The 10,643-nt window shown below is 46.9% G+C and overlaps 1 protein-coding gene across 1 annotated transcript; it reads right to left on the minus strand.

The window, feature by feature from the left end:
• Window positions 1-5,549: 5,549 nt before the first annotated feature.
• On the minus strand, window positions 5,550-6,278 carry LOC140856037 (uncharacterized). The gene is made up of 3 exons (XM_073253218.1): window positions 6,130-6,278; window positions 5,805-6,055; window positions 5,550-5,690 (listed from the first exon to the last, which is right to left on the minus strand). Exons 1-3 carry the CDS (start codon window positions 6,254-6,256, stop codon window positions 5,658-5,660), a joined length of 411 nt encoding a protein of 136 aa, XP_073109319.1. The 5' UTR covers window positions 6,257-6,278; the 3' UTR covers window positions 5,550-5,657.
• Between the last annotated feature and the right edge of the window lie 4,365 nt (window positions 6,279-10,643).

Here is a 10,643-nt window from a genome sequence, read left to right on the forward strand (position 1 = left end):
GGAGTTCAAGATGAGTTTTCTCTCTCTAAAATTTTTTCTCTTTAGAATTTTTTCTCTCTAAAGTCATTTCTCTCTCTCGATCGATTTCTCTCTCTTGATCGATTTATCAATTAGGAAATTCTTTCTATAGTCCTGATCTGATTCTAATGAAGAATTCTGATCAATGATTGTCAGACAGCATACTGGCACCCACCTTAATCAGACCATGAATCTTTAGATTTGATTATCCATGATTTCGATCTAGCCATGACTTGATTTGATCATGTTGATTTCACCAATCAAGATATTGGACCAATCGTAATATTGGATTGTATCACCTGATCAATTCGAATTGTACCTCATGAATTCTCTCTCTTCTAATTTTCTCTCTCCACTTGATTTTATGAAATCGATGAAGAAATCTCGATCCTATCAATTCGAATCCGATTTGATCTGATAGTCAAACTTTGGATCGTTTAGGTCCTAATTAGATTTTGATTAGATGAAATTAGATGATCGGACCCAATCTAAACCGTTGAAATATGGTATTCGTATTCTTTCTAATTATTGAAATTGATTCTGTATAGGATTGTGGATGTTTGATCATGGAACATCGCGATATGATCTACGAACAAAATTTTTGAAAGAAAATTTATAGAATTATGTGGATTTATTGGAATGCGTTCGAGGTAAGTAATATTTCACTTTTTCTAGATTTATCGATAAATTATAATGTATTTTTCTGACATGATTTGTGAAACGATGCATGAATTGGATGAATGGTATTTTGCTATGAAAATATCTTATTTGAAATGTTATGATGAAGCATGATTGAACATATTGATTTCATGATGCATTATATTGATTGATTTCGATACTACATGATTATATGTTTTATTATCGAAATTAGAATATAAAACGTGATTTATGAAGAATTATGATATAAGAAACAATAAGAATTAACAATCTGACTATGTTAAGGACCCTGTCAATTGGGGCATATACATTGGCAATTGATTGTCCTGAGGGTTTATGTCGCCAGCGAGACCAGCGACATGTCGCCAGAGAGACCAGCGACAAACCGCCAGAGAGACCAGCGGTTCCGAAGGACTTTGCTGCCAGATGATTCGCAGCTTACCGCAAGCAGATACGCGGTATTATGACCCTGCCACAGGAAAAATATGGTCATAGCTCATGGTTGACGAAAAGAAATTGAAGAACAAAAGAAATTGAAATCTCGAAAGAAACTTGAATTTTCGGAAAAGAAATGAATTTGGCATGAATTATATTGCATAATTGAAATTGATTTTGAATTGATGAACTCTATATGCTTATTTTCTATAAATGATTATTTACTTATATGCCTGATGAAATCTGTTGAGAAGTGATCATTGCTTACTGGGCTGTCTAGCTCATTACCTCTTATTTTACTGTTTTTACGGATGTTGAGGAATTAAGATGATATAAGATATGAATGGAAGAGTGATCAGAAGCAGTATCTTCATACTTTTATTTTAGGTTGAAAGGCTTATTGAATTTGATGCAAATCCTTTGAATTGTTGTTGAATTTATTGAGATATTAAAGAAAAAAAAATTTAGGTCATTATGTTTTGGATTTAAATTATTGAATAATTATTCCGCTATTATTTTAGGATTAGCATGATAAGATGCCTTCTTTGGTGTAATGAATGCCTGTCTCTGTTCAGTTCTCTTTAATCATGAGAAATATGACAAAAAATTGAGCTGGGAATTGTCCCTATTATTGTGGTCCTTAACAGGAAATGAGGCATTGTATGTGTGTCTAATTTGAGTCGTTAATTGTGTTGGATGATGGTAGGGTTTGCGTAAAGCTGAAATATCCCCAGTCAATTATTCTGGCTGGCATGGTGGGACAAGTAAAAAGAAAGCCCCTAGCCCCGGGGGAGCTCATCCATTCTGTTTTTTGGAGTGAATGATTGTGGAGATTAGAACAAATGGTAGAGATTAGAAAATTAGTCACCTTCGGAGTGTGAATGATTGGGGCGATCAGAAAACTAATTGATACACTGTACATCGTTGCGTCCTGATCATGAATTTTTCAAGGCCATTGTCTTTCAGTTGTGTGTTGCTCATCTTTAATTTTGTTTTAAATTGTTTTAGCGCAAGTCTATTTGTTCGTTGTCATGCTTTGTTTGCTCTCTTATATTTTTCTCGCCGAATCTATTTTGAGCCACTTCCATTGAGATCTGAAATCCTTCTAATCAGATGTTGGGGCTCCATTGTTTAGCGTGATAACATTTAGGTGCAAGTCTTACTATCTTTGAATGATTTGTCGAGGCCAGATGGGCCCAGCAATGCAAATTGGCTGCTGGGTTCGGCCGATGGTATCCAAGGCTTCAGTGAGATGATGGGTCCTCGGTTGGGAATTTGTGGAGCCGGTAGCGCTTTGGATAGAATTCTATGGGATTAATATGATAGTGCACGAGGAACCTAAAAAATTATTTATCTCATTCATTAGTGTGTAATGCACACACACGGTACACACACATACTTACATACAAAAAATATCAGCAATTATACAGGTGAGCATGTACATGCATCTTTGGCTAAACTACCTGTTGCGGCCAATCCCCTCATCGCCTGGTCGCCGAGAACGAGCGCCTGCAAAAGAAAGTCCACACTGACCGGAGATGGCTCCGGTGGGGACCCTCCAACGGTCAAGTCAGCGAGGAGACTAGGCAACAGCGAGAAAAAAATAAGGAGCTCAGCGAGAGAGGGAGAGAGAGAGAGCAAGCCCAAGAGTTTCGAAGGGACCTCTAGCACTGTTGCCTTCCCCGATATATATAGTGGAGCGTGGTATGGCGCCGTCATTAATGGCGCGGACAATTGAAGAATTGTTAACTCACTGAAGACTGTCAGAGTCGCCGTAAAGGTGTCAAATCGCCGTGGGACTGTCCAATCGCTAGGGTTGACCCATGTCTTAGGTAGGATAATGCCCCTAGCGGCAGGGCCGCATGCTGTTGTCAGGACTGACAGTCTTTGGCAGTAGTACGGCGGTTGGAAGAGCCGACCGACCTAAGCGGTTGGAAGAGCCGACCGACCATAGGTCGGTGGCCAGCTGAGGGGCGTCGGGTGGAAGTTCGGACTCCTCCGACAGTCGGTCGGGCCCGTCGCGGGAGTCGGGCATCGGACTCCCTGGTGCAGTCGGTCGGGAGAGCGGAAAAGGTCTGCCCGACCGATGTATCCTCGATTGGTCGATTGCCGTCGATCGGTCGGTAACGGCATCCGTTGGTCGGTCGGTCGGCAAAATCGATCGGTCGGTCATGTAGGCCCGATGTTCAATCGGCATGAGTGGGGTCGGTCGGTAATCCCCAACACTACCAATTGTTCAGAAATAGTGGTGGCAAGATCTGGTTGCAATGACGGGAAAAAAGCTTGGCCGACAAGAGAGTCTATAGCTTTATCGAGGCCCGCAATGGAGCTTCAGCTTGGAGTTGGCGGCTTGGCACGGTGGTGGTAGAACATAGGGGAAGAAAGAGGAACATATTTGTGGGGGCAATCCGGCAGAGTCGCTGGTGGCCTCAGGATAAAATTTTTGTGAACCTTTTTTTCTTTCCCTTGCAATTGCAGGTTATGCTTAAATTTTGTCTTACCGGCCATTGTAGGTAAGACAACCATGTTATTGGTCCATCATCTGGTTACAGGGTGATGGTTATTAGTATTGCCAACAGAAAAGGCAGACACTTGAGGCCGCCGTTATTTTGCAAGTTTTTAAGGATGCAACCACCATGCTAGGTTATAATTACACAAAGGGATAGCTTTGTGCCCTCCAAATTTTCGCAAGATATTATAGCCTTAAAAGGGCAATTTTTGTGGGTGTTAGGAAAATTATCTTAAAATCTCTAGGTTGGTCATATTATTTTTTATAGATTAGTTTAACATTCACATTCAGTTATAACCTCATTTGCATAAGTTGTTTTTGACCTAGTTTATAATAATTATGTTGTTTAGTAATATTCAGTATATTCCTTTCTTAGAAAGAAAAATAGTATATTCAACATTTTTGACAATGATGTTTAGCATATAAAATATACTTTTAAGAATCAAGTGATTTTTTTTTTTGGGTAAAGAGAATCAAGTGAATCATTAAAGAACATAATTTAGGATGAAACTGAAATGATGTTTGAAGTTGAATTATTTATGGCCTCCAGAGCTTCATCTGATTAGATAGAACTAGGGATAGGGAGAGTTGGTGGGTAAACAGATTCATTGACAACTTTCGACTAGGGGTGGGGGAGTTAGAAAGTGTAGCTGAGGCTCTCTCTTTCTGAGCTTTGTTTGGCTAGATATGCTAAAACCAAATTTGCTGGTAAGCTTGGGAGCCAGAAGGATGGGAGCGTTGCTTTACTCTCCTCTTGTTTGCAATTAAGCACCCCTAATTTCAATATTAGAGGAGGGTCAACCCTCTCGTCTCAGCTGGCTAGACATGGTCCGATCCAATTGGATTGGCTAGTCTTTATAATTGATTTGAGATGCGATTGCATAAAGATCACCAGATAATGTGGCCAAATTTGAAATTATCTTATGACTACTATGTCATTTTCTATAATTATTCTTATATCTAACGAATCTACGTACTTTTGATCACACCTAATTTTATGCAGTTAATTATCTTGTTAATATAATTTATATGTTCATTACAATCAAGTTTTCTAATCTTAATTATCAAAAGTACAATCGTGCAAGTGCTTTTGCCCTGTATCTGATTGACATGCTGAGACGTCTGTTCTGTAGTATCCACAGTAACAAAACTATTTAGATGTTCGGAACCGGAAAAGGAAGTAAAAGGACAATCTATTATTTTAGAAAATTCTTTTTGGCAGTTTAATTAAGTCAGCAAACAACAAATTCACCAGTTGCTCTCGACTTGTATGCGGGTCAACGAGGATATGGCTTGTACCAAAAAAAAACGAGGATATGGCCCACCCCACGGACGGTACGCATGGGTGACAGGACCACTCGACCTCCACCGCAGCCGCAACCCCCCACCCCCCAACCGGTCGCCACCAAAGAACTCTTGGGGCAGGAATCAAGATGACATACGAAGTCATAGGTTTTCCCAAGGTGGGGACTGAATCTTTGGATTTTTCCTAGTTCACCCCACTTTCTAAAGAGGTGGTCGTGTTCCCTGCTCCCTATGATTCCCTCTCCACTAGGAGGGGCGAGGTCCTTATTTCTCTCTCCCTACCAACTAGGACTTGGAATGGTCTTGCCGCCACTTTGCTCTAGACTAGACGCAGTTCTAGCTCCAGCATTCCTCTTCTATTCCTCCTCCCCTTCAATTGATAAATTTTTTTTTTTTTTTTGGGACTAGCATGCTCGACGTAAATGGCAATGTATTATTATAACTTTGCTTGATTTGGCCCCTATTCGATCCAGCACCCGAACTGAAGCTGCTGGTTGATTAGATGGATATGTTCTCGTTTTGGAACATTAGGACTAGAAATCATTGTAATTCAAGAAAGAAGATAGAACTGCAAATATATTACTGCGAAACGACAGTGGTTACAACCATGCAAAAAAAAAAAATACACAAACTTAAACAAAATCTTCGACCAGATCCAACAATAGAACCCCAAGGTTTTACATGATATGTTAATCCACGTAAACAACAATTGCCCTGATGTTATTTACGTCCTTCAGCTTCCCTCCTTTTGGATTGCGCAGATGCCCTGATGCACTCAATTGGAGCCAAACCAAAAAGCAGATGCAGTTAGGATGTGGATCGTAAACTAATTCATGTGGCAACGTTCAGTTTATAAAAATCATGCATGAACCCCTCGCACCTTATTTCCGTCACTCATGTTGGGATGAAGGGTGTACTCCGTCATGATCCAATTCCTACGGCCGCCATTTCCTAGTGGAATAAACTTGAACATGTTCTTATACATAACGGCATTGCTCCCCTGTCCATCCCTGATCGCTATTTTTCCGCGGAAACACCGCCAGCAGCCACTACCATCCTGGACTGGCCGTACTTCGTTGTTTCGGTTGGCGTTATTGGTGTAGTAATAAGATACACCTGAGCTGCCATGCCCTGCAAGAAAAGCTAGTGAGGAAGATTTCTGGGCAACAGAAACAACAGTGTATCGATAGAGTGGAGAAGATTACAAGGAAGTCGATGAGGCCCCCAGTCGTAAGGATCGTAAACTGGATCAATGGCTCCAAATGAGGAGAGCTCATGGCCACCAGTGTAGTCGAGGAGGAACCTCAGAATCTGTTGATCGTTGAAGGACATGCTCTGCTTCTTTTTCTATCGCTACAATGGTTGATGAAGAGATGGAGAAGGCCATGGCTCGGAGGTGCTTTTAATAGGGGAAGAAAGAGCCTCTTGGCTTTGCTCCGCATGGGGAGAGGGAACTCCAGTGAGGAAGGAGGTCTGCTCTCCCTGGGGAGATGGAATGAGGGTCGTTAGAGACAGGGCAGGTCGTTAGAGACAGGGCAGGCCTTCTCCATTTGGCGATGAGTTGGAGCAAGGTCGGGAGAGAGGATTAAGGGTCTCGCCTCCTCCTTTGGAGTTGGGGAGTTGGGTGGGGATAAGGAGGGAGAGGGGTTGGGTCCTTGAGGAGAGGGAAGAGTGGTGCTAGAGGGGCGTGCTCGTTTCTCTGACTCCATTCCTTTGACAATAGGGATGGATTTTGCAAGAGGGTGGGGGTTGTTCTCTGGCGCTCTCCCCGGGGGGAGGGGGCGGGGCGATGACCGGGTCCCACCCATCTGTTGTTCTCTGACTCCATTCCTTAGACAACAGGGATGGATTTTGCAAGAGGGTGGGGGTTGTTCTCCGCCGCTCTCCCTGGGGGCGGGGGGGCGGGGTGGGGGGGGGAGGTGTGCCCGGGTCCCACCCCTCATTATTTATAATCCCGACCCTGGTCCCACGTTTTAATATATTTTTTATCCGAGCGCGGGTCTTCAGTGGTGCACCATGCATCGTGCATATATGCACCTAACGCACGGTGGACGGCCATACGCACATGCGAGCTGTGCGATGCATACATATACAGCCGTCCATCTCGTGATGCATGGTGTATGCGGTGGTTAGACTACATTAAAGATGAAAATGATATCGATAATATTCGGATCTATTTTTCTATCTAAATCAATTTATATATATGCATAAAAATTGAAGGATCCATTAATATCCATATACATATTCATATTCATAAAAAAAAAAATTGATGTGGATATGAATAAAAAACTATTCGATTCACATCCCAATATCCGAATCTATCTGTAATTCTATATAATTTTATATAATATATATTAATTTTTTAAAAAAATATACAATTATATAGACATTGTTGGTGCAAAAATCCGTCTGCGCCGGAGAAGCTGGAGTCGTGGGAGTCGCGGTCGCCGTCGGGACCTGCAAAAGAAGTCTAAACCGGTGGTGGGGTTGCTCCGACAAGACCCTCCGACGCTCAAGTCAGTTCTCTGCCTCAACAAGAATGGAGTGCTCGAACGAAAATTTTAGCAGAGTTTTGGGATAGAAAATAGAGCTTAGAGAATAACATATCTGGGGTCCCCCTTTATAGACGGAGGGAGTAGCGGATTGATAGCGACTGTTTATGATCGTCTCGTCGTGGGCCGCACAGGGCCAGGAGGAATTTATCATGAAGAGTAATGGGGTGGAGTCGTGGCTGCCACCATGGCTCGCCACGTGGAATCAGTTGCGGGGAGTGGAGCGGCATCCGTTGTCGTGACTCGTCAGGAAGTGGTGGAACCGCACAGGATCCGCCACAGGGAGTGGAGCAGAATCGTGGCCGTTATTGCGGCTTGCCAGGGAGTAATAGAGCCGCGTAGGATCCGCCGCTGGGAGTGGAGCAGAATCGTGGCCGTTACTGCGGCCTGCCAGGGAGTAATGGAGCCGCGTAGGATCCGCCGCTGGGAGTGGAGCAGAATCGTGGCCGTTACTGTGGCCTGCCAGGGGGTCCAGACTTGTCGGCCGAAGTCCGACTGGAGTGCCTGGTGGAGAGGGGTGGCTAGCTGCCCGTCTGAGAGGGGCTCGGAGTCCTGCCCTCGTGGGAGTTCGGATGAAGTCTTCCTTCAGTTGAAGTCGGGGACGAGGTCCAGCTCCCGCGGGAGTCCGGACGGAGTCTTCCCGCAGCTGGAGTCGGAGACGAGATCTGACTCCCGTAGGAGCCCGGGCGAAGTCTACCTACAATCAAAGTCAGGGGCGACGTCTGGCTCCCTTAGGGGTCCGGACGAAGTTTACCAGCAGTCGGGGTCGAGGACGGAGCCCGGCTCCCGTAGGGGTCCGGGCGAAGCCTTCCCGCAGTTGAGGTCGGGGATGAGGTCTGGCTCCCGTAGGAGTCCGAATGAGTCTTCCTGCGATTGGAGTTGTGGGTGAAGTCCGTCTCCCGTAGGAGTCCGGACGAAGTTTACCTGTAAGTGAAGTCGGGGGCGGAGCACGGCTCTCGTAGGAGTCCGGGCGAAGTCCGCCTGCAGCCGGAATCGGGGATGGAGCCCGGCTCCCGTAGGAGTCCGGGCGAGGCCTTCCCGCAGTCGAGGTCGGGGACGAGGTCCGGCTCCCGTAGGAGTCCGGATGAGTCTTCCTGTAATTGGAGTTGTGGGTGAAGTCCGGCTCCCGTAGGAGTCCGGACGAAGTTTACCTGCAATCAAAGTCAGGGGTGAAGTCCGGCTCCCTTAGGAGCCCGAACGAAATTTACCAGCAGTCAGGGTCGAGGACGGAGCCCGGCTCCCGTAGGAGTCCGGGCGAAGCCTTCCCGCAGCTGGAGCCGGAGACGAGATCTGACTCCCGTAGGAGCCCGGGCGAAGTCTACCTACAATCAAAGTCAGGGGCGAAGTCCGGCTCCCTTAGGGGTCCGGACGAAGTTTACCAGCAGTCGGGGTCGAGGACGGAGCCCGGCTCCCGTAGGGGTCCGGGCGAAGCCTTCCCGCAGTTGAGGTCAGGGACGAGGTCCGACTCCCGTAGGAGTCCGGATGAGTCTTCCTGCAATTGGAGTTGTGGGTGAAGTCCGGCTCCCGTAGGAGTCCGGATGAAGTTTACCTGTAAGTGAAGTCGGGGGTGGAGCCCGGCTCCCGTAGGAGTCCGGGCGAAGTCCGCCTGCAGCCGGAGTCCGGGACGAGGTTTGGCTCCCGTAGGAGTCCGAAGTTTGCCTGTAGCCGAAATTGGAGACGGAGTCCGGCTCCCGTAGGAGTTCGGACGAAGTTTGCCCGCAGCCGAAATTGGAGACGGAGTCCGGACGAAGTTTTCCTGTAGAATCCCCGAGGGGTCACTCCGGACACGAACTTCGGCTGGGGGGGTTTTACACCCAACACCAGTCCCCCTACTTTCGAGTTCGAGTTTCGATCGGAGGAAATACAGAAAATTTTCACTACCGAAGTCGTTTTCTTGAATTCTGCACACGACCGCTCTCGGAAATCTTGACATTTAATGCGCGCATGTTGGAGCCTTTTTTCGATTAGGGCGACCCGAAGAGTCTTTTCGGAACTCCCACCAGGACGTGATCATAAGCGTCACGCCATAAAAGTCTGCGAACGGTCAATCATGTTCTGCAGTGAGTGGGACACGTGGTGGGCACTGGTTGGCCTAGGGACATCTGCCACCATAACTGCACCAGGCTCCGTTGCCTATTTAAGCCCCCGCCTTTCCTCCAGGGGCTTCACTACGCCTGAGGGTCAACGCCTTTCTTCCGCCTGAGAGCTTAACCACTCAGCCACTCCATCGGTGCCCTTTCCGACTCCGAGCGTCCTTCGGCCGGTCTTTGCCATCTCCGTCGGCTCTCCGCCGTCTGCAGTCCCCCGAGTCTCTCCGAGGGGTTCTCCCACCGGGGCCTCCGCCCCGGAGGCCAACCTCAAGAGGATGCCACGGACTAGGAAGAGTGAGAGGATGAGAACAGCGGTCTGCGAGTTCTCCGGTTGTCAAACTGTCGCTGAGGGTTCCCGTCGCCTTAAAGGGGGCTCGAGGGAGAATTTCTTCAACAACAGGGGTTTAATAATGGGGACAACCGGTGAAGACGTTCCGTCTGAGAATTTCGGAGTAGCTGAACGGGGCGACACCGGTCAAGAGGGCAGAGCTGTCGTCACAAACCGTGGCGGGATCCTTGATATCGTCGCGGCCGAGGGACCAGAAGCGGTCGGCACCGACGGTGGGGCAGTAGAACTTGTTACGGGGATGGTGGAAGTAGCGCATGCCGACCTTGCCGGAACACCTAGGACGGTGGTTGTCGTGGAGCACCCGGTGGTGGCGCATATCTCCAGTGCCATCGCTGCCTCTGGGGTAACTCCGGTTCTTCTTGAAATAGGTCGTCGTCGCCGCAGCCGTTGCCTTTGCTGCCCCTTGAATTCTATCCCATCCTTTTCCCCCTAGGGTTGGGATTTCGGAGATGGAGCGGAACGAGGCGGAGGGTGAGAGCCGAGAGGCTTATCACACGCACTGGAAAATGCTGCTGGGAAGGACAGAATCGGGAAGAGAAGTCTATGGCTTGAAGTGGCCTCCGGTGTATCCCTTTCGAGTCTTGTAATAATATTTTCTTTTTCTGGCCCTCCGGGTCTTGTAACGTACATTTTGTTAATCGAAAAATGAGAAAGAGATTTTGTTACTTCGTCCATACTTTGCGTTGAATTGTTGTCTGCCGAACTTCTTTCCTTTACCATTGTTATTG

Source organism: Elaeis guineensis, chromosome 3 (genome assembly GCF_000442705.2).
Source record: "Elaeis guineensis isolate ETL-2024a chromosome 3, EG11, whole genome shotgun sequence".
NCBI lineage: Eukaryota > Viridiplantae > Streptophyta > Magnoliopsida > Arecales > Arecaceae > Elaeis > Elaeis guineensis.

Bases quoted from the DNA above. Each gene is read 5' to 3' on its own strand.
- LOC140856037 (XM_073253218.1), bottom strand. From the start codon at position 6,256: ATGTCCTTCAACGATCAACAGATTCTGAGGTTCCTCCTCGACTACACT. The intron at 6,056-6,129 runs GTAATCTTCTCC...CTTTTCTTGCAG, and splicing joins GGGGCCTCATCGACTTCCTT to GGCATGGCAGCTCAGGTGTA. The intron at 5,691-5,804 runs GTGCGAGGGGTT...TGAGTGCATCAG, and splicing joins ACATGAGTGACGGAAATAAG to GGCATCTGCGCAATCCAAAA.